General features: G+C 38.6%; 1 protein-coding gene across 1 annotated transcript; it reads right to left on the bottom strand.

Moving 5' to 3' along the window:
• Positions 1–7,614: 7,614 nt before the first annotated feature.
• On the bottom strand, positions 7,615–14,973 carry FGF20 (fibroblast growth factor 20). Its single transcript, XM_039256276.1, has 3 exons — positions 14,688–14,973; positions 9,005–9,108; positions 7,615–7,860 (listed from the first exon to the last, which is right to left on the bottom strand). Exons 1-3 carry the CDS (start codon positions 14,971–14,973, stop codon positions 7,615–7,617), a joined length of 636 nt encoding a protein of 211 aa, XP_039112207.1.
• Between the last annotated feature and the right edge of the window lie 9,882 nt (positions 14,974–24,855).

Here is a 24,855-nt window from a genome sequence, read left to right as displayed (position 1 = left end):
TTCCTGAACGCGAGAAATGTTAAAAAATAAATATTAAAACTCCCTTTGACCAAGTAGGTAGCAACATAGGTGTGACCACTTAGAAGCTGAATCATACAAAGAGCTCTAGTGCCTGAAAAACCAGGAAATACTGAGTGATTTGCAAATAGAGCCAGGGAAACATTAATTTAAAGTCCAGAAACATTTTATTTATTTGTTCGTTTGTTTGTATTTATTTATTTTTGAGAGAGAGAGAGAGAGACAGAGCACAAATGGAGGAGGAGCATAGAGAGAGACAGAGACACACAGAATCCAAAGCAGGCTCCAGGCTCTGAGCTGTCAGCACAGAGCCCTATGCAGGGCTTGAACTCATGAACAGCTTAACTGACTGAGCCACTCAGGTGCTCCCAGAAGCTTTTTAAAACCAAAAGGACTTTGGGGCACCTGGGTGGCTCGGGCGATGAATTATCTGACTCTTGATCTCCCCTCAGATCATGATCTCACAGTTTGTGAGTTCAAGTCCACCATGGACTCTGCACTGACAGAAAAGAGTCTGCATAACATTCTCTCTCTCTCTCTCTCTCTCTCTCTCTTTCTGGGCCCCTTCCCTGCTCACACACACACACTCTCTCTCTGTCTCTCTTTCAAAATAAGTAAACTTTAAAAAAAAAAAAAAAACCTAAGAGACCTTTAAGCCACCTGGGTGGCTAGCTAACTCATTTGAATGTCTGACTTTTGGTTTTGGCTCAGGTTATGATCTCACAGCTCTTGAGTTCAAACCTTCCCCAGCTCATGAGCTCTCTCTCTCTCTCAAATTAAAAAACAACAGCAACAACAACTAAGAGGCCTTTGGTTATCTTTTATCCCCACATAATTTTCTTTTCTAGTGTAGTTCTCTGATCCTTCTACTCTGTTGATGGACACTACTAGGCAAGGCTAGCATACAACCTCGCTACAATCCAAATTGTCCTAATCAACTGCACTTTGGGGGTCTGAGTATGAGGTTGCCAACTCTGGTGACAGGCAAAGCTACTTTCAGCATATATGAAAACATTTAACTAGTGGTCATGAACCATTTGATGAATTTCCGCCTTCCATTCCAGAGGAGTGTCTATACAGAGAAGACCCTTGGTCTCAAAATATTAATTACATCCAATCATACATTGAACAGGGCAATAGCTGAGATATGTGGGAGAACACTCAACCAGAGAAAAGACCAACTTGTTCTATTTTTTTTTAAATATTTTATTTATTTCTAGGAGAGAGAGAGAAAGACAGCGTGAGCAGGGGGGGGGCTGAGAGAGAGAGGGAGTCACAGACTGAAACAGGCTCCAGGCTCCGAGCTGGCAGTCAGCACAGAGCCCGACGCGGGGCTCGAACCCACGAACCGCGAGATCATGACCTAAGCGAAAGTCGGACGCTTAACTGACTAAGCCACCCAGGTGCCCCACCAACTTGTTCTATTTTAACAACTAAAAAAACTGATTAATGCTAATGAAAGTTGATTTAAATACACTCTAAAACTGTCTCTGAGTGATTCATCTATCAACATGATTAAAAAGAACACTAGCAGGGCACCTGGGGTGCTCAGTCAGGTAAGGTTCTGACTCTTGATTTTGGCTCAGGTCATGATCTCACGGTTTGTGAGGTGGAGTCCCATGTTGAGCTCTGCGAGGACACTGTGGAGCCTGCTTGGGATTCTCTCTCTCTCCCTCTTTCTTTGTCCATCCCCCACACGGTCTCTCCCTCTCTCTCAAAATAAATAAATAAACTTAAAAAAAAAACCCACTAGAACACTTCCAGCAGCACAACAATTTAAATTAACTATTTGTATTTACTGAGTAGACTACTCAACGTTTGTTGCCACAAATCTAAGGCAATGCACCTGCACTGTGCAACTGGAACATTCCATTACAGCTTTATGAGCCCTCTGGGGTAGAAATATGAAGAGTATAGAATAGGGTGAACCACTTAGAGTCTCCTTAGATCTGATTGGCTTTGGGATCATGCTCAAATTACTCTGACCGTACTCAAATATTAAAAATCATATGGTATATAGGATTTTGGTTAACAGAATTATATTAACATGTCTAGTCCCTGTGGGAAACAGCTAATTGTCCAGAGAGAAGGGAGTGCTCTGACGACAGCATAGCCAATCTCACAATAGGCTCTCAATAGGATTCCTGAGAGAATTAAGCCCCAAGGGACCCATTATGTATAATACATTAACTTCTATTCTATACATCTAAAATGGTACTAGACATGTTCCCTGGGAGAATTAAGAAATACTCACACTATTTTCTACACACAGGGCTTAATTGTCTTGCAAAACTCAGTTGAAGAAAATTAACTAGTCAACATATGGCCACTCTAATGAGGCCGACTGCAAAACTTGTCCCTACCCAAAACACTAAAGCTATGTTGGGCAGAAAATAATCACAGGAACAATGAAACTTGCCCTAATATGCTTAGAAAAAAGTTGAAGGAAGTGTTTTAAAATCACGTTGTGTAATTTGTAAGTCCATACTGGAGTATGGACATTGACATTAGGTATAAACATTACCAGTTTAAAACTGTCCCTTCATTTCCACGTCGTTATCTACATATTACCAAGCAGGTAAAAAAGGGTAATGGTTAAGGAAACTTAAATGTCCAAGTGTGACCTGCAAAATTGTTTTGTGCAGCCAGAAATGAATTGTTCCACCAGTTGAATGAAATACGTCTCTACACTTGCACTCAACTTCTTCAGCACTGCCCCTGTGTGTAGTACTAGCCCACAGTAGGTTTGGTTAGTAGGCTCATCTTGGGAACCTTAGATTAATATTAGTTGTAGGTTCTAATAAAATATTTAGGCTTGTTCTAAAGTACTAGGCATGTCACACTAAACCCCTTCTCTGCCAGTAGGAAGATAACTGAGCAATTCTAGTAATGGGTCAAGGAATTATATGCATTAAATTAATCACGCCAACATTATACTATTAACCAAAATGCTCTGATTAGTCACGCCACATTGTTGGCTAGAGGAAAGTGATGTGCCTTCAGTCTCACATATCATACATCTTGAAGACCAAGCTATCATCCAAGAAACCAAGAGGCTGAGGTTAATTGAACCCAATTTCAGTTTATAGATCTCTGCACAAAAAACTGAAATGGAAACATCTTATAATGGTGTTGATTATGAGAAACTTGAAATCAGGATTTATTTGGACTAAACCCCCCAGATGTACTAAAGTTATTTTTGCTAGTGGAAGCAGCATACACTGAACACATAGGACTTGTTTAATGTACTAATTCCTCACTTACCAACAATATGTAATAGCTTTTAAATTTCATCATTAGAAATTAGAAATAGCCTATTTATAGACATAATAATTTATCTATTGAAGTCAAAATTTTGATATATGTGTGTGTGTGTTTCTTTCTTTTTTTTTTTTTTATATTTTTTATTTATTTCTAGGAGAGAGAGAGAGAGAGCGCGTGAGCAGAGGAGGGTCAGAGAGAGAGGGTGTCACAGACTGAAACAGGCTCCAGGCTCTGAGCTGGCAGTCAGCACAGAGCCCGATGCGGGGCTCGAACCCACGAACCGCGAGATCATGACCTAAGCGAAAGTCGGACGCTTAACCGACTAAGCCACCCAGGCGCCCCAATGTGTGTGTGTTTCTGATCATTAATTTAATTAAATTTAGTTAATGGCAATTTCCATACAGTACATTATAAACGTAAGCGATAACCTGAGTGGCTTTCTAACTTTTATATATTATGTTTACAATAGACCTATAATCTCACACATGGTTGATAGCTTTAGGTTTCTGAACTGTTTTGATATTTCACTTAACTGAAGACCAAACACTTCAGACTTCGCACACCAAAGCTTCACCAATCTCCCATGTTTTTAGATTTCTTTTATCATTGCAGAAAATGAATGGAAGTTGGGCAATTGATAGTATTCTAAGCGAGGAAGATCTGGAAAATGTAAGTTAATATATGATTGTGAATAGAACACTTAAAAATGAAAGAAAATTAAAGAAGCAAAAAGGATGACTCATGAGTAACATTTTCCACAAGCATCCTGAGATGTAAGTTGTTTTCAAACTACTTACTTGATAATAAATCCAATTATTCATACCCTTCCATATATAAATTAAATATGTTCACACAACACTTTCCTTTAAGAGTATCAAGTGAAATCTATTCAGATACTTAATAGATAACTTCTTCAGATAGTACAAATACAGCAGCTGCAAATTGTGTTTCCAACTTAGGAAAAGCTGCCGATATATAAATACAATGAAAATACAAGATATGGTGACTTCTTAGTTTTCTAAAAGTTTGTAAAGCCATTGTTTCAATCATACTTCCTATCTCAAATCACTACAAGTGGCTATCACAATAAAGAAAAATGTTAACCTGTATTCTCATCATAGCTCCAAAATATTTTTTATTTTTTATTGGGTAATGATATATATTGTGGGCCACATTTTATCAGTGTATGGTCTTTTTAAATTTATAAGACTTTCTCTGCAATTATAGATTTAGACACCAGCATCATTTTGCAAAAGACTTGAAATATTCCATCATGCTTGCTTGGGGACAGGTACTTTAAATATAGGTATCAAACTTTGAACCAGACTAGGGTTTTTTTTTTTCACTTGTATTTATAGATAAAAGTAAAAATAAGAAGTATTTTATCTTGAAAATTATTGAAGTATTACTGCTAAGACATATTTTTTACATTTACAAACCAAGAGGTTTTGAGCTGAACCATTTCCCTGTCTCTCATCCAGTACACACTCAAGTGCACACACAACTCCCCTAATTGCACATACACGTTCCCATGTAGTTTTATTAAAGTTATATCTTGAACTCTCTATCCTCACCCCACACACCATCATTAATTTATTGAAGTAATGACAAGTGGAACTAACAGGTATAGCTCTAAATAACATTAAGGGCATTCATTCTTGCCCTTCAAAGGATGATCTGTGGTTTAGCAGTATCAAGCATCACCTGGGACATTGGTAGAAATGCAAAATCTCAGATCCACCCCCAACACAGATGTATAATTTAACAAACCCATCCTTTACCAAGACTACCAGGTGATTTTGTATGTATGCTCAAGTTTGAGAAACACTGCTCTAGACTAGTAGTTTTCAAAGTGTGATCTCCAGACCATTTGCATCAGTATTACCTGGGAACCTGTTAAAAATCCAAATTTTCAGAATTTACCCCAGACCTACACATCAGAAGCTCTGGCGCTGGGGCCCAGCAATCTGTGTTATACCAGCCTTCCAGGTTGGAAACTGGCGGCAGCTGCTACCATTATCATTACCAGATCCTCACTGATGATGCTACACGTAAGGGTGATGACATTGGCAATTGTAGGACAGAGCAAATGCAACCTAAGAAAGACCTTTAAGAATCTACCAGATTTGTATCTGCATAGCTTTATAAACTTACCTGTGCCCCTCTCTCCATTGCTCACTGAACTCCAGCCACAAAGCTCTTTCTCACCACAGGGAGTTCAGGCCCCTCGTTTCCTCTTCCTATCAGTCTCTTAATTCTCCTCTTAGGCTGGCTAGCTCCTTCTGATTCTTTATGGAAATCAAAACCACACTGAGATACCACCTTGAGCCAGTCAGAGTGGCTAAAATGAACAAATCAGGAAACTATAGATGCTGGCGAGGATGTGGAGAAACGGGAACCCTCTTACTCTGTTGGTAGGAATGTCAACTGGTGCAGCCCCTCTGGAAAACAGTGTGGGGGTTCCTCACAAGATTAACAACAGAACTCCCCTATGACCCAGCAATAGCACTGCTAGGAATTTACCCAAGGGATACAGGGGTGCTGATGCATAGGGGCACATGTACCCCAATGTTCATAGCAGCACTCTCAACAATAGCCAAATCATGGAAAGAGCCTAAATGTCCATCAACTGACAAATGGATCAAGAAGACGTGGTTTATCCATACAATGGAATACTACATGGCAATGAGAAAGAATGAAATGTGGCCATGTTTAGCAACGTGGATAGAACTCGAGGGTGTTATGCTGAGTGAAATAAGTCAGGCAGAGAAGGACAGATACCGTATATTTTCACCCATATGTGAAATAGGAGAAACTTAACAGAGGACCATGGGGGAGGGGAAGGGGAAAAAATAGTTAAGGAGAGGGAAGGAGGCAAATCACAAGAGACTCCTAAATACGGAGATCAAACTGAGGGTTGATGGGGGTGGGAGAGAGGGGAAAAGGGGTGAAGGGCATGAAAGAGGGCACTTGTTGGGATGAGCACTGGGTGTTATATGGAAACCAGCTTGACAATAAACTATAAAAGAAAAAACAAGGTCACCTTCTTAGAGAAACCTTCTCTGCCTCACCATATCTAAGTTTGCTGTCTTCTGTGTCGGAAGCTTGCCTTCCTCATAGGGCACGTCACAATGCATGATGATGGTATTTATTTATTAGTTGACTTATTAACCATCTGTTTCTCCTACTGGACATTAAGTTCCATGAAGGGCCCACTTGGGTCTTGACCACCATCTTCCTTTGTGCCTAATGGTTTTCTTCTGTATGGTAGGCTTTCATGAATACTCGCTGAATAAATGACTAAACAGGAGATATAACAAAAAGAAGTGAGCATAAATTGCCTATAATTTTTTATAACCTTCCACATCAGAAGTTCTCTAAAAATATAAAGTTTTTCCCAGGAAATTTAGAATTTTGTCATTAAAAATGTTATATTCATAGAATAACTTTCACCTAAAAAGGAATGAGACCAAAACACAAAATAAAAATGTTTAATTCCCTTTTGAATGTGTGTTGAATTCAATACAATTTGATAAAGCATTTTTCTAAGGCAAAGGAACCATTGTTACACTTAGAAGGTAATTGACTGAAAAAAATATATATATAGTCTAGGCTATATTGTATTCTTAAGAAGAAATTCAGGATTTTATTCTATGTTTACTATGTTGCAAAAATGATGTCTTCTTTACAGCTCAGGACATCATGACAATGGCACGATAAAAGAACTTTTGTTGTTTTTTTTTTCTTTGCATTATCTTCATATACCAGTAAAAAATAAACTCTTCAATAAATAAATATATATAATAAATATTCGCAACGTGAAAATGTATAAATAGGTCCATCCTTAAAAAAAATGTTCCATCTTGGTGTGACATGTTCCATAGTCCGCTTTTCGTCCAAGTTTTTTACATGTAACTGCATAACCTGCAAAATCCTACAGGATCCTCAGAATTTATGTAGCAATAATTTTGGCCAATTGTGTTGATTTATTTCTTCAACATGAAGTATCTATTTTATAATGTAACTTTTGAAGTAAACATAATCCAGAGAGGTGAGGCACCAGCAGCAAACTAGGTGGGGTTCCCATTATCCACAGTTTAAGAGATTTTCAGCTTCAATTTACCAGTAAGGACTGAGCCAGCGTACCTACGGGAACTTGATCCACTTATAAAGAGAGGTCTTGATCTACTTCAAGTCAAAATGTAGGTTTTTGGTCTGTTCTCAATATTCTTTCCAAAGCCGGTCTCTCGGTAGAAAACATTCTGAGTGTCTTCCTGGGTAACAAGAAAGAATGGTCGTAGTTTTGTTCTTCAGTAAAGACACAAGCACACTTCAACTGTACATCAGTATGTCCTTGTACAATTCAGGAACTCTTTCTGGATCCACTGGTCTGGGCAGGAAGTGTGTAAATTTCTGATGTCTTTTGGACCTGGCACCATCTCTTGCAGTTCCGTCTTTGTTAAGTGCTACAAAGTACCTGCGGCCAGTGTCTCCGTGTTTATAGATGTTGGATGAATAGGTATTATACCAGTTCTCTTCGAACTGCTCCCTAAAGATGCATTCAGAAGTTAATTTCTCCTGTAAGAGAGAAGGTAACTACCATGAAAAAAAATACCTTTGAGAGAATTTCCTTAGCAAAGTCTCATCGCTCTATTTTCATTGCTTTGCCTATAATAATATCCTTGTCGAAGAAGAAAAAAAGGAGCAAGTGGTTTTGTTTTATTTTGCTGTAGTCCTTATGTTGTCTGGAATTCTTTCTTCCAGGCAACTAAGCTTCCCAGGAGTCTAGTTCAAAGAACTTTCAGTTAAATATCAATTCTCAATTTTATTTTCAAATAATAAATATCCAGAACCATCCCATGCTCCATCATATCTTCTTCCTATCGCCATCCCCACCAAACAAGCCTGTAGTTTATCTTGTTCTGTTGTTAGATGCCAAAGTTCTACAAAGCAAGTGTCCACTATCACTTGGAAATGTTTCAAGATCTTGCTAACATCCAAATTCCTAATTAAAAAGCATCATTCCAAATCATGTACCTTCTCTTTATGTATTTATTAACTGTTTGATGATACATTCCCCATCATTAACATTGATCTAGATGTTACTGTTAGGTAAATGTAGCAAATGCCCCGTGGTTTCTTGCCTTTTCAAGATGGACTATATATTATCCGAAGGGATAGACCACAGTTGTTTTTTTAATCTTGTCTCTTGTAATTATCAAGATTGCAGATATGGTCGAACTAGTAATGGCTACCATTTTCTGTTGTTGCTTACATTATCCTAAGACTTCATTCACTCATTTCCTATATATGACAGTCAGCAAGATACATATTTAGCTCTGGAAGATGATCACAGGTGGAGAAAATTTACATTAAATGAAATGTAAAGGTGAAAAGAATTTAACATGGCCAGAAGAAAATGACATTTTTCTCTGTTTCTGGCAGGAATAATCAAAATATAGAGAGAAGTCGAAAGGCCCAGGATAATGGGCAGAAAGAACTAGCAAACTGAAAGCAGTAAGTGTTTGGGGTTTAAACACTGAAACTGAGTTACTATACTACTTTCCAGACAAATGAAAATTAATCAGGATGTAGATGTTTAATTTCTACAAGTATGTATTTTATATATTTCTTCTGACATGCATTATTGGCAGATACTTTACTGAACAAAAATGAATAGTCTTAATTTTAAGAATTCTAATAATATTTTTAAAATACGTACTGAGCCATAGAGTTCTCCTTTGTCATTCATTCCAAGGTAAAGACCACTGTCCACACCTCTAATACTGACCAGTCCCACCGCCACACTGATGAATTCCAGGATACCTGAATTTATAAACAAAATAATGACTTAGATTTATTAATGAACATATGACTACTGAAAATCCTCCAAAGAGTAAGTTTGTATTGCTAAATACAGTAATGTAGTTGAAAGTCCTTTATAAGCTGAAAAGTTCTATATAATTATCTTATTATGATGATCCTCCCATTTTACAGATGAAAAAGGAACTAAAAAGGAAAAACTGTCCATCAGGGTATAATGTTAAAGATATAAAACCTTAAACCAGATTGACCTTCATAACTTACTGTAAAACTTACAGTAACAAAATTTTACAGTAACTTACTGGCTATTCTGGCTATACAAGTCATAACTCTTCTCTGACGTTCAGTTTCCTCATGTACAAAATGGATGAAATGCCTCTTTCCCAGAGAGTGGTATAGATTAATACATTTAAGCAGTCAACAAATGCAAACTATTATTATCAGAAATTAGTACATAATAGAGGTATTCTTAGTTCTTTGTGATTCCATTGGTCAATTATAACCATGTTCTATTAATTGTTTTCTTTTGGTTTTGCTAATCATGATTCAAGTCAATCTTTTTCTAGCACCAGCAGCCAGTAACCTTATATGGGTTTGTAGTGTTTTATAATTTATAAAGGGCTTCTACTTATATTTATCTCTCTGGTCCTCAAAAAAACAATTCACTAAGATAGGTATATAAAGAAACTGAGGCTCAAGAAAGGTTTATTGACTTCCCTAAGAATATGACATTTGGAATTAGTAGAACTAACCATGTGAACTCACATCCTTCTGAGCCCTAGTCCAATGTTTCTACTTCAGGATGATACAGTGATTTCAATACTTTATAGATTACACAGTGTGCTGTTTCCAGTCATATGGTTCTTAAAAACTGATAGTTCAAAGAAGTAAAGGGACTTGAGAATTCATTAAACGTGATAGCCAAATACCAAGATTTTAGCATGCAAGTAGACTTTCTGCTATCAATAACTTTCTAAAATTATTTTCCTTTATCAATAGATAAACTAGGATCAAATATTCTCCACTTAATACACTTCTATGCCATAGTGAAAAAAGGTAATGCTTCCCTATGCATTGCTCTTTGTATACACTAACCTTTGGACTAATTCCTTTGTCTTGTTGTTTTGACTCTTTGCTGAAAAGATATATAGACATACTTTCTATGCTTGGAACTGCCTTCCTTGATAGCTTTCTACCCCCACTGCTTTACCTCCTCTTCAGCTCTACAAACTGTATAAATGTGCACTATTTAGCCCGAATCTTGCTCTTAAGTCACATCTTGATTTACCGAATAAGTTCCTGTTTGGACACGTGATGTTCCCAAGGCCAAGGGAAAGTACCAAATCTGGCTATTTGCTTATATAGAGGGTTCTATTCTGTCCACAGCCTAATTCATTCTTTGGCAGAAACATAGATTCTTAAGCTCTAAACAGATTCCTAAGAGCTCAAATGAGCTCTTTCAAACTATTAGTAGATCATGTAGAACGCCAGAGCTATCAAGGATCTTACAGCAACAATACACCACTAAATAGCCTATAAGTGGCTTGAAAGAGTCAGTGTCCTTAATTGAGAGCCAAAGGCAGAGAGAAGATAAGATATAGCAGGAAAACTCAGACTCCATAGGATAGCCATCGTAATGACAAATATAGGGTGGAGATAAACAAAAATTAAACTTACTGCCAAGCTCATTGGTGAGTGATCTCTATTAGAAAAAAAAAAAAAAACCCACAAACCCAAAACATGATCAGTGGAAGAAGATATATTAACAGAATTTCATCCAGGATATACTTACAAATGTATAATTACTTGAAATTATATTGAATGTTAAATTCGAATGGAAAACTGTACTACTACTTACATGTAACTTAATTCTCTTTAAGTGTCTCATTTACATTAGGATGCTCTTGTCTTTCAAAGAACAGGAACTGATTAAACGATTAGGATGTATAATAGAACCAGTTTCCAAGTACAATAAAATATAAGTTTCCTTTCCATATAAACCAATTACGTAACAGTGCTTAGAAGCATCCATTTTTTCTTGCAAACCTAAATGGTAAACCACCTCTACTTCACTTCTCATTTTAGGATAGTGCTGCTATCTTGTCCCAAAAAATGTAGTTGTAGAAAGACAAGAAATCACATATCTTTTTAGAACAACTGCATTCAGTAGTCTCAACTTTATCAAACAACATCTAAAACTTCACCCACAACCAGGCATTAATAATTTTGCAATGGTTCACAGAGATGTATGGGAACAGGGCTATGTGTTTGTTGTGTTCCTCTTAAAAGATTTTAGCCACACTTCTAAATTCTGATCCTTTTTCTCGTCCAGGAAATAGTATACCACATAGTAATTTGTAATCACTTGATTCTTAAATGAGATTTGACAAGTCTTTCTTATTTATAATATGAGGTGGCAACTAAGCTAATTCCTTAACAAAGAGTAGACATGAAAAACTTTCCTTAAGAGGTAATCACAGATTTTAGATAGATTTTCTAATGCCCAGTGTCCCATAAAAAGACTTGGAGGTACTTTGTCTTTCTGGTATCATTTTCAAAGCCAGCCTTTTAAAAAATCATAATAAACAGGTGAGTCAACCCACAATGCAACCACATCAGACAAATCTATGGAGAATAGGAAAGAATAAAGGAAAAGCCTTTAAAGGAATATGTTTGATCTCAGGCTAAACGTTTTTTTTTTTAAGTAATGATTTCATGTTTACATATTAGGTAAAATCTTCCTACAGTACTACTGTGCAGAAAAACTCTATGATAAATATAGAGAGAACTCAGATAGGAAATTATTTTAACCTCACTGGGACCTTTTCGCTTAGCTTCTATTGATGTGGTTTGAAATTTTAAATACGGGATTCTGAATTTTTCATTTAATCATTCATGGGCAAATTAGTATAAACTATCAAACATGTTACTTAACATCACCAATAGCCATTCTTAAGCTGTTTCAAAATTTTCACTCTGATGACACATGAGTTTCCAAGAAAAATAGCAAAATAATTTCATAATGAATAATTGAAGCACTAGTAAAAGAAGGCAAATACAGAGAGAAGCGTATGATGTTATATATGCTAAACATACACTTTCTTCTCACCTATACTCTCTTGCAGTAAATTATGATGTCTTAATGATTCACGGCCACTAGGAAGCACTGTAACGCATGGTAGAGGCTGTTCAAACCTCCTTTAGGTTATGAAACTAATCTGGGTTCTTTTCCCTTTGTATAACAGTAAATAATTTGTTCTGATACGTAGCCTCCCACCATAGAGTGACTTGAACTATTACAAAATCGGTCCAAGTCTTATTTTAACAATTACTAAATACCTATGCCAAAATTTAGCCCAAAAAAAAATGTTTAGCAAGATAGGAACTCTGACATACAATATTCTTTTCTTAAAGAAAAGATTTAAATACCAGTTCGATGAATGGTATCAAGTCTACAAATAGTTATAATCTCTTGCCATAGAATTGTATCTCTTCCTATAGTCTTATTAAGAGTCACCAAGTGAAAAAAGCAACTGGTGTCATTTGAGGCTACGGTTGAATCTCAAGTGTTTTAAAAGCTGAATTTCCAAGGCTCTATTATGTATCACATGGGATAGGGGCAGGGGAGGAAGTCTAAGCCCAACTTCTTTCTACCTGCTCTACCCTTAGGCCTTACCACATTTGTGTCCATTTCTAAATCTTCCTAGTAGCTAAAGGGTTTCTCTGTAATACATGGAGTGCAGTAATTCTTGAAAGCAAGAAAACTGAGCCACCTGATGTCAGCAGAGTTCTTTAGCATCAGAATCTCAGCCTCCGCAATTTAGAAACCACTTTCTAAAAGTGACCCCAAGGTTGGCCACTAGGTCATGACACTCTTGACTCATAGTCAATGGGACTTTGGAAGAGATCAGCAGAAGCCGCAAACATATGGGTTTTAAAAAGTTAATTTTCTAAGCCTTTAAGTGCTACCAAATGACCACCACATGCTCATTTCTACATCTAGAGTTACAAATGCCCCTGAAACTGAGATTTACACTTCTCCAAAGTTTTAATGAGTACTGCAAGTCAAAAAAGGGAGGAGAGTATAAGAACAAGGCAAAGAGGAGAAGGCAGACCCACTGAGAAATGAGATGCTCAAATGAAGCCCTCAGTGCTAAGGAAGAGAAATGAAGACAGAAGATGGGCCTTTTCACGTTGCTGCTGACGAGTAAACCCTATCTGTTTGAAAATACAATAAATCTCTCCAGTGATGCCCCAAGTTTGATGATCAAGAATCCTTTGAGAATGCTACTGGGTTAACTCTAATATAATGAAAACTCCCACAATGGGGGAAAGATCCTGAGATGTTGGAACCTGAAAGCATCTTAAAATCGCCACCTAATTTAACCCCAGCACTGTACAGAAAAAGAAAATTAAGGCTCAGACTTGCTGAAGGCCCTTGGTAGCGATACAGCTAGTGAGGCAGTAATTAGCAGTAGAGACCATAGGATTTTCCAGTCTGGGGTCATAAGGATCATTCGCCTATTTGTTTTAACCCCTTCTGTTCCCAGGCACTGTTGGAGATATTCGGAAACACGTCCCTGTGTGTTCCCACCCATATCCACTTTCGCTTCCCCATTTCCTCTTGCATGTAGTCAATCCTAAGATCTTTCCTTTCGGGTTTCACAATTTCTAAAGAGGAGCTTGGCTGAACGACTGGGCATGCTCAGTAGCCTGGTTGGCTCCCCCCACCCTTTTCTCTCTCAAACAGAACTTTTAAGAGCTCAAAGAATTGCAGGCAGGTGAGCCTTACAAGTAGAGGCGGCGCTCACTGAAAGTTAATATAACCTACGTCTTCGGGTGAACATTTACGGTAAATACTCCCAACATGCACAGGAGCGACCCTCTGAGCAGTAGCCTTGAATGCATTATCCACTGCATAACCGTGGGGCGTGTTTAAAGAAGCAGAAGGCGGGGCGCCTGGGTGGCTTAGTCGGTTAAGCGTCCGACTTTCGCTTAGGTCATGATCTCGCGGTTCGTGGGTTCGAGCCCCGCGTCGGGCTCTGTACTGACTGCCAGCTCAGAGCCTGGAGCCTGTTTCAGTCTGTGCCTCCCTCTCTCTCCGACCCTCCCCTGCTCACGCTGTCTGTCTGTCTGTCTCTCTCTCTCTCTCTCCTAGAAATAAAAAATATTTTAAAAATAATAAAGAAGCAGAAGGCTTCGGGTATTAATTTTTGTTAAGTAAATAGTACTGGAGGAAACTTGAGAAGAAGCAGGAGAAACTAAACTAGAGATTTTAAAACACAAAAACGGAAAACTGCCTGCGAGGGAAGACGGTGATTCCGAGTCCCGGATCTGGTCCCCGGCAGAACACGGCAGGGCCGCAGGGTGCGGGCGGGGCCCCCACTCCCTCCCCTCCCGCCCCTGCAGCGTCGGGAGCCGCAGCGCCGCCAGAGACCGCGGCGGCCGGCGGGCGGGAGAAGCCCTCCCCGCCCCTGCGCTGGGCCGCGCCCCAGCCCCAGCCCGCACCTCGCTCCGGAGGGGTTCCGGGGGCCGCCTCCGCACGGGCTGGGGCGGGGAGGTGCCGGGGCGCCGGTACGTACCGAAAAGGCTGTGGTCTTGCCGGGTGCCCTGCACGCTGCCGTCGGGCAAGATCTGCAGGTGGAAGCCCGTGCGGCAGTAGAGCTGGCGGCGGCGCAGGATGCCGTGCAGGTGCGCCAGCTCCGCCGCCCCGGGCCCGCCGCGGCCGCCCCGCTCCGCCGCGCCGCGGCGCTCGCCCAGCAGCGGCGGCCGCTCCCCTGCCGGAGGCAGCAGGAAGTGCGCGCCCACCTGCTGGCCCAAGCCCTCCAGGCCGCCGAGGAAGCCCCCGACTTCGGCTAAGGGAGCCATCGAGGGGCCAGAGGGAGAGGCGGCAGGTCCGGAAGACAAAAGCTCCCCAATAAAAAAATGTAGCGGGGATGGGGGAGGGAGTGGAGAAAAAAATATAGCAAAACAAGCGCAGAAAGGCCCGGTTACTCCTGTGAGGTCGCTGGGTGGACTTTGCACTGAGACAGCAGGAGAGTTTTCACTGTCTTGGAGCGATCTTCTCTCCTGGGGTAGGTGGGAGCCGGCTGCTGGCTTTGCAGAAACATCTATAGCTGCCGCTGCGGATACCGGGCTGGGGCCGGGCCGGGGCTGGGGGCTGAGGCTCCAACTCCGCAAACTGATCAGATCAGAGTCCTGCGTGCATACACACCGAGTATATATGCGGGTCCTCTTGACATATGCTAATCAAGTCCTTTCATGCGCACTGGGGAGGTGCTGTTTGAAATCTTAAACCGGCCTCCTCTCGACACGTTTTTGCTCTTCGGAAGTGACCGAAAGGGGCCCTTGACGCTCCCCTATGCGTGCTGTCGCAAAAACCATTCCCACACTTGGCCAAAGCTAGCCAGCAACTTTGAGGAGGCGCAGCTAAGGCCCCTCTTTGGGGCTGTCTTTGGAAGAACCCCGATCCCGTTCAGCTACTGCTGTGCAACCGCCTTTGATGTGAACTCCTTTGCAGTGATAGATAGCTGCTAAAAAGGAGCCCAGCTTGGCAGGTATATAGAAGGGGAAGGGGGAGGGAGGCTGAGAAGGCGGGAGGAGGGGGTGGAGGAGGGGATGAGGAGGAGGAGGAGGAAAAAGGAGAGAAGAGGAGAATTGGACTCCTTGGGAGCTGCTGGGAGCCGGCAGTGGACAGGTGCAAAGAAAAGTAAGAGACAGAGAAGGAAAAAGGGCGTTACCTGAGGCTTAGGCCTGCCCAGACATACATGAAAGGAAAATCAAAGCTTTGACAGTTTAACTCACTAATTTTAAAACACTAATAAAATGTACAAGCATTACTCTTTTCTTTTATCATTTAGATGGGGGATTTTCTTTACATAATCAAGGTTAGGCTAGGAACACATACACCACCCCCCCTTCCCAGATCCTCTTTAATGTTTATCTTCACTCAGCACATGATATAACCAAGGTTGCCTTATATCTACATGGAAGTTTTTAATTGTGTGTTAAGGTCATGGACTTTTCATCAACACAATAAAATAACATAGTATAAACAGGAATGTAGGGATTAAAGGTGAACCCAAATATGTTGAAAAGAGATGGTTTCCATTCTTACATTTGCCACAAGTAGAAATGAGTATCTGTAAGTGTCATAAATGTTGAGTGGCCTCTGGGGCCCTTATCCAATCTAAGAGCATTTTGATGTTCTTTTTAGTTGCATTAAGGTTACATTTTGTTGTTGTTGTTCATATTTTACTTATAAAAATGAGTCGATAGTGTTGATTCTTGATGTGTTTTCAGACAGGAGAAGTTACTGGTAAAATTGTAAGATGCCTGTACGTATTTGTAAAATAAAAAGTCATTGAAGTGAAGGAGGTGGATGGTATCCATGTAAACTTTAAAACTTTGGTTTTTGTACCACTAGTTAACTTCAAGATCTGCCCATTAAAATTTTTCAGTGGCAGAAGAGTTGAGAATCATTTGGCAGATTTACGCTCCCCCCCCCCCCCGAGCAAAACGTTCTAGGGAATCACTAAAGATTCGTTTTTCAGTCTTATTTCACGGTCTGTTCAGCAAAAGCCTGAACCTGGGAGCACAAATGGATGTGACTGCTTTATTTTATTTGCTCAGAAGGGTTTTTTGCTAATTAATTGGCAGGTGCTTTAAAGTAGGTAAAGTTACACCTTTTCATCACCACAGCTCTAAGTACTTACCCTTGTGCAACCAAGTTATAAAAGAGTCCTTAACGTAAGTGATTTACTGTTGACAGATATGAAGTAAAACAAAAACACTAGCTAAAAACAATAAACAGAAAAATCGCTTTAGAAATGTATTTTCTAAGTCCGTTTTTAAAGGTTGTACCAGGTAAATGTCATATTATTTCACCTTTCAAATATTAGCAGCCTGTCTTGTGGTAGGACCCCCAAATCCACCATAAGCAAGATTTCAAAGCACATCTGTGTAAACATTATCACATCAGTGTAAAACATCAACCAATGAGCTTTTACTTTGAACCAAATCTTCTTAATTGCAGTGTTAAATCAAAGAAAGTTAGATCAAAGTTGTGTGAATCTCATAGCGGGATAACTAAAGTAGCCAGTGCATGCATTGATTACTTTTAAAGAGGAGATATTTAAAGGTTTTAAAACTAAGATCAGGTGCCTTTTAATGAGGTTTGTTTCAAGGTCTAAGTCCTGTACAACATCTAATACTGTTAATTATTCCACAGTGGATATCTAGCGTCGTCACCTGCTCCTTGAGTTACTATTTCAGTCTCTGAACTGTTTGCCCACAAGAACACTTCCAGTCCTGCTGTGTAATCTATAGTTCTTAGACTGGTTAAGTCTCTTGTATTACTCCTAGATATAAATATCAGGAAATTTTACACATGGCCACCAAAAGCCCAAACACTCTAACAACAGAACTACCTTCTTTGTGTACAACTCGAGCATTTTCAAATGTGTTACCTTACTTGATCACCACAATAACCCAATGAGATCAGCACACCCCACTTTACAAAGAAGAAAAAAATGTCCTGGATTCTAGTTCAGGATTTAGTCCGGAGTCCTACATCTCAGGGCAATTTCTTTCAACTCTCTAAATGCCTGTTTCAGCTTTTGTAAAAGAAGTACAGTATAATTCCTGCCTCATCCACTATGCCTAGGGTTGCTGTGGGAATGTGGTTTTAAAACTATAAAGTGTTCTATGCATAACAGATGCTAGACTTTTCAGTTGTTGGGGAAATGTTTGCTTCATAATCTAGCAAATATGATTTGTTTGAAATACAAAATAAATCTTTTTTTTCCCCAAACCAAACCTTTAATGTGTAAGTTTCGAATGGTGCTTAATGCCATTTTATAAAGGGCCAGAATAGAAACAAAAAGATAAGGATTTCTTTTGTTTGTACTAGTCACGTGACAGGAAAAGATAACACTAAAGTTTTTTTTTTTTGCACATGCTGTGATGATATCATGGGAAGTTAAATAATTTTGAAGAGTGTTTTACAAGAGTGCATTATTCAACTTTTAAGTATACACTGCAATCTAATCAACTTCACCTACACTTCCTAGAGGCCACACTTGTCTTGCTGTTATACAAATATATGGTACAATTTCTACTTCCACAAAACATAGCTACAGTTTTCCAGACCATATAATTCCTAGGTAGCTTTTCAGCAAGCACAGTGTCATGAATCTTTGTTTTTAACACATGAAAAAGAAGTCAATGCCTTTTGATACTTCTACACGTGTTTAACTTGAGAGAGAGAAAAAGCTGATTTAAAAGCCGTGACTCACACCCTCAGTAAAATAAAAGTACACTTGCCTCACATTATTTATTATTTGTAATTACAAAATATTGGCAACAACATAAATTTCCACACAGAGGACACCAAGTGAATACATTATGGTACATTCATACAGTGGAGCGTCGTACAGCTGGGGAAGGAATGAGAAACTTGATATTATTCATCAAAAGAGCAAAGCTTTTGCACACTTCAAATATAGTATAAGAAAGAAGGGGGGGAACCTCCCACGTGTGTATCCTTTTTTCCCCAAAAGTAAACATAGGATGGATAAACCAGAAACTAATGAAATTGGTTACCTCGTTAATTCATTATCTGGGATGGTTGTGAATGGATGAGAAGCGATGAGGGAGTGAGAATTCTTTGAGAACAACTTTTCATAGAGTTTTGACTTTTGCAGAAAACTGTTTTCATTTTTTTTTAGGTGAAATAAAAAAGAATTGAAAGGTGGGGGCAGAGAACAAAACCAGCACAAATGACCTAAGTGTATTTGTGTGACACACAAAGGAGTAATGATAATTTAAAAATAGTAATTTTCAAATACAATTATTTGACCAAATAACCAAGGTCTAAAGACCAGAAGAGAAATACATGAACAAATATTAAATTTCAGTTACTAGGATTGTTTTTCTTAGTAGTAGAGGTTAGATTAATGTTTTGTAAAATTGAACAAATCAGTAAGTATATTGACAATGAGAACTCAGTGCTTCACAGTCAGAGACTGAGGATACTAATATGAACACAGACAAGACTAGAATGAACCCTGTAGTAATGAATTGGAATTGCAGTGATCAGTATTAGCATGTGGTGTGTGTGTGTGTGTGTGTGTGTGTCCGCGCACACACCTCAGCACGTACTTCCATTCTGACGCCTAAAGAGGACTAGATGCAAAGGTACACCAGAGGCAAATGAGCACAACTTATGTCTAGATCTTAGTTTCTTGATTTAATCTCCCATTAAAATGACCCATGGAAAATGGCTGGTCTGAGGACTGGGGCATTTCTATTTCTTTCTTAATACTATGTTTTTAGAGCAATTTAAGGTTCACAGCAAATAAGAGTAAGGTATAAAGATTTCACATCCTCCAGCAGACTGATATATTTATTACAATTGATGGACCTATACGGACATTATCCGTCATTAGGATAATTAGGTCATTATCACCTAAAGTTCATAGTTTGTGTTCGAGTTCACTTTTGGTGTGTTGCACATTGTGTACATGGGCTTAGGCAAATGTACCATGACATGTATCCATCACTATAGTACCATACAGAGTAGTTCTACTGCCCAAAAATCCTTCTGGATCCACTCACTCCTCATTCATCCTTCCTTCCTTCCAATGCCTGGCATCACTGCTCTTTTTAGTGCCTCCGTAGTTTTGCCCTTTCCAGAAAGTTTTGTAATTTTTGTCATACAGTATGTATGTATGCCTTTTCAGGTTGCCTTCTTTCACTCAGTAATATACATTTAAGATTCCTCCATGGTTTTTTAAATGGCTTTTATAGCTCATTACCTCTTAGTGCTGAATACTATTTCATTGTCTGGATATACTACAGCTTATTTATCCATTCACCTACTGAAGGATATCTTGGTTGCTTTCAAGTTTTGGCAACGATGAATAAAGCCTCTATAAGCATCTGTGTGCATGCTTTTGTGTGGACATGAGTTTTCAACTCCTTTGGGTAAATACCAAGGAGTGTGACTTGTGGATTGTATGTTAGACTATGTTTAGTTTTGCAGGAAAATGCTAAATATCTTCCAAAGTAGGTGTACAATTTTGCATTCCCTCCAGCATTGAATGAGGGTTTCTATGGCTCTGCATTCTCGCCGCCATTAGATGTTGCCAGAGCTTTGATTTTTGGCTATTTTAATAAGTATGTAATAATATCTCATCTTAATTTGTGATTCCCTAATGACATATGATATGAAGCATCTTTTTATATGCTTATTTGCAATCTGTGATGTATCTGTGAAAGCTTGTACCACATTTTTGAATCTGGTTATTTGTTTTATTGTTGCTGAATTTTAAAAGTTCTTTACATATTTTGGATAATAGTCACTTATCAGATGTATCTTCTGCAAATATTTTCTCTCAGTCTGTGTCTTGTCTTCTCATTCTCCTAATATTGTCCTTCACAGTGCAGAAGTTTTCAATTTTAATGAATTCCAACTTATCAAGTATATCTTCCATGAATTGTGGAGAACTTTTCCTTATGGTAGAATATCAACTAATAAATACTGAAGGAGTGGTGGAACTAAAAAATGACCATTTTGCAGCCCTTCATAGGATCGTTGCTAATCCAGTGAAATAATCAATGCATGCTAAAACTAGATGAAGAGGCTATTTACATGGTCCTAAGTATTCCCTCAAAAATAGTTTCTTGATCACAAAGAGAAAATGGTAAGTTTACAGTGGATTAATCTAGTGAATACTATTTTAACTACGCAATTAAAGTAAATAACAATAATGGGACAAACCGGTGCCACGTGCCTCTTAATATCCTAGGGAAGGATACAATGTCATTTGTTTGGTGTTCCTGTCAAAAGTGCATAATCTACTCATGAGGAAACATCAGATAAACCCCAAATGTGGGACATTTTCTGAAGCAACTGGCCTACATGCTTCTAAAATGTCAGAATCAAGAAACATAAAGAAAAGTTGAGGTACTACTCCAGACTAAAGGAAACTGAACAGACATGAAAACTAAATGTATCCTATGGTCCTGGGATGGAGTATGCATGAGAAAAAACAACTGGCAACATTTTAATATGGATTGTGAGTTAAATAAATATTATATCTACATTAAATATCCTGATTTTGAAAGTTGTACTGTGGTTATGTAAGGAAAAGTCTTAGGAAATCCAAAATAAAACGTTATGGATAAAGGGGCATGGTGTCTGCAAAATTATTCTCCAGCGGTTCAGAAAAAAAATTATATACGCAGCTATAAACAGAAAAAGAGAATAGATGACAAATCAGATGGAGTGAAATGTCAACAAAGAATGTGAATAAAGGGCAACTGTGGCTTTTCTTTAAGTATGAAATTATATCAAAATAAAAATGTTTAATGTAGATTTTGAAAGATCACATCTCAGATATTAGAAGCACTTTAAGTGTAGAAAAAATATAGATTCAACAGCTATTATGTAAGATAACTGGCATTCATCCCAAATTCCTAAACTATTTGCATAGAAGAGTTTCAGTCTGCACAAAATCCTAAACCTGGGTCAGAACACGTTGGATATTTTCTGTGAACAGTATTGACGACACATGGAAGAAGGAAAATTAGTTGACCATGAAATCACATAATTTTGGGAACCAAATTTAAGCAGAATAAAGTTTTGACACAAATTGAACATCTTTGTTATTGCCTACTTATTTCAGTAACGTCAACTACTCTAATCCAGCCTCCCTCCCCACTTTACCCATCTCGAAAAGCAACAAGAGTAATAAACCACACATAGCTTGATTTTTGCCTTGTACTTGTAATTTTTTCTTTCCTTACTCACTTTTCTAGAAACAAGTTAGATATTGCCACGTAAAGGTTACGAGACCTTGAGAAAATTACATTACTGGAGCCCTGGAACTCAATTCTTTCCTCTATAAGATTGGGATAATAACATATGTTCTATCCAGCTTGCAGAAGTATTGTTGGGATCCTATGGCTAAATGTGTATGAAAATCCATTCGCACTACAATATCTAAGTGATTTTTTAAATTTTTGGGTTTTTTTTTTTAAATCTGAGAGAGAGCGAGAGAGTGCAAATTGGGGAGGGGCAGAAAGAGAGGGACACACAGAATTCGAAGCAGGCACCAGACTGAACTGTCAGCACAGAGCCCGACATGGGGCTCAAACTCACTAATCATGGTGAGATCATGACCTGAGCTGAAGTCAGATGATTAACAAACTGAGCCACGTAGGTGCCCCACTAAGTGATTGATTATTTTAATGCAACAATCATCACCAGTTTTCTCTGGGTTTTTCGTCACTTAAAGTTCCATGTTTTGCTCTAGGTTGCAAGAAGATTAAGATGGTTTGTTGGGTTTATAGCATCATCAAAACTAATAGCGGTCCTTATTTGGAGCATAGAAGAAATTATTTTTTTTGGTTCCTGTAACGAAAGGCTTAACAAATAGCATTTCAAGGTAGATTTGAAAGAAATATACTTCTTTCTTTTGGAAAAGTTCTTTTGGAAGTAGGCTATTTCACAGCATCTGGCTAAATACACATCATTCATTCACATGTCGTATGATCTTCTGTCATCCATTTGAATATATCATAAAATCGTAGTGTGAAAGTATTTCATATTTTTCATGTCATGGAAGGAAATTGCCACCTCACCTCAACAAAACACCTTCATTTTGGAGATGGGAGAAGATGGTTTTCAGAAAAATGCCACCTAGTTAATGGAGAAAACATAATTAAAATTAAAATGGTTCACATCTATTCCCAAAGCTGTTCTGACCCATCCTGCTGCAGATACCCAAGTACTAAAAAAGGTGGATTCTCTAGAGCAACTGAAGTATACCTGCTTAGGAAAAAAAGATGTGATACAAATTGTCATCATTGCTCGTATACATTATTTGGTTGCTCCCAGAATCAGCAATTACAGTGTAGATTAAGAAAAGCAATTATGGTTGCTTTTTTTTTCATTGTTTATTACCTCGTTCTATGGATGTATCCACAGATGCCACTAAGCCTCCTTGTTTTTCGTTTCTCCATTTTCAAAGTAAAGAAAAAATGTTTTAAATTGAATGTGTTTTGTCTTCCTGAAACGTAATGCCACATAAACACTAAACGAATAGTATTATTATAATAAGTAAAAATCAAATCATTGATATTCAAATAAACGCAATTTCTGAAGGCGTAAAATCACCATCAAAATTCTGATTTTAAAAAAAAGAAACTCTTCCAAATAAAGAATCTATTCATAAAATTCAGGAAGTCAATAGATTTAACTAGTTAATGAGTTTGTTCATTGTCTCTCCTTAGAATGAGTTAGAAATGAAACACACCATTATAAACATGGAGATACAAGAGTTTAGTGTATGGTAACATCAATAATATGGATGAATTACATTCTTTTTGAAACAACAGAAAATGGAAAAGTGATTAATTAAACTAACTTGAAATTTCATATCTTTCCAGCAAAGTATTATGATAAGAGTAACCGAAGCTTTATTTACCCATTTTTCTCCTCTAATTAGAAGCCTCTGATAACCAGTCCTGTTGTTGCAGAAGTGGAGCCTAGCCCCAGGCCAAAACTGCTCAGAGGACTTGAGCTAAGTTAGTGCTGGGGTAGCGAGGAGAATGGAGACCTGGGGAAAGGAATGGGGACTCAAAGACACTTCCTATATTTGGCACACAATTTAGGAAAATGTAAATAGCTTTCTAGAGTGATCACTCTGGAGTGATCAATGTTAGCACATGGAAGACTAGTAATGCTTCAGGTACCAGCTGTGCAGGTAACAGGTTGCCACCTACCTCCCCTCTGCCCTGAAGGCATGTTAGGGAAGATAAGACAAGCCTCAGTTACATTACCGAGTGCCAAGAATACAGGTCATCGCAGTATGGTTATTGAAATACATCACACCCACAAGCAGCTTGATTTGAATGTCATTCCAAAGGGAAACACGTTTCTAACTGTGGTCCTCATTCTAGAATGTATGGTCCCTGCGAGCAGGGATCTTTGTCTTTTTTGTTCATTAATGCATATCAAGCACCTACACCAGCACCTGGCATATTTTTTATACTTTTGATACCACCCTATTGGTGGATGGATGTATACACTTTAAGATTTTCTCTAGCAAAGAAAAACTTGCTTAGCTTTTTAAATTTACTTTTATACTTTCCCCTAAGAAAGCTTCTAAGTCATAGAATGTATATTCGATGGTGTAAAATTTAAGTCAGCTGTTAGAAAAGACGAGCACACTAGGAGAAATATTCATTATCCTAAGAAATAATGATCTCTGCGCATAAATCCACACCCTGAGAGAAAGGGCCTTTGTCACCAGTGGCAAAGGCAGCTGGTCTCCCTTGGGGTCAGCCACTAGAGGACGGTGTGGGTACACACGCTGCCAGACCCTTGATAAGGCCAACGGGGTCCTTGATAGACAAGAATGAATTCCGCCAAGTTTCACGTCAGCTTCTACTCATAATGTCGGTAAATTCCTCATGCCAATTTCCCTTCCAAAAATGAAAACAGAGAACGGCACAATTATAATGAACATGTCACTGGCAAAGATAAAAAAAAAAAATCACAGGAAAACCGTGAAGGTGTCGATAATCTTAGCAGGAATAAAATGCAGCTCAGCAGATATTGTGCAGCTGTCAGGAACCCGTGAAAGTGTTGACGCTGAAAATATTTGACTCCAGCTATTCTTGCGAACAAGGCTATAAGTTTCTAGCTGGCCTAGAAATTGAAGAAGGAGTTCAAGGACAAGC

Source organism: Hyaena hyaena, unplaced genomic scaffold (assembly GCF_003009895.1).
Source record: "Hyaena hyaena isolate Hyena2069 unplaced genomic scaffold, ASM300989v1 scaffold_562, whole genome shotgun sequence".
Taxonomy (NCBI): domain Eukaryota; kingdom Metazoa; phylum Chordata; class Mammalia; order Carnivora; family Hyaenidae; genus Hyaena; species Hyaena hyaena.
The sequence above is the reverse complement of the archived record's forward strand: the minus strand, read 5'-3'. Positions and strand labels throughout refer to the sequence as shown.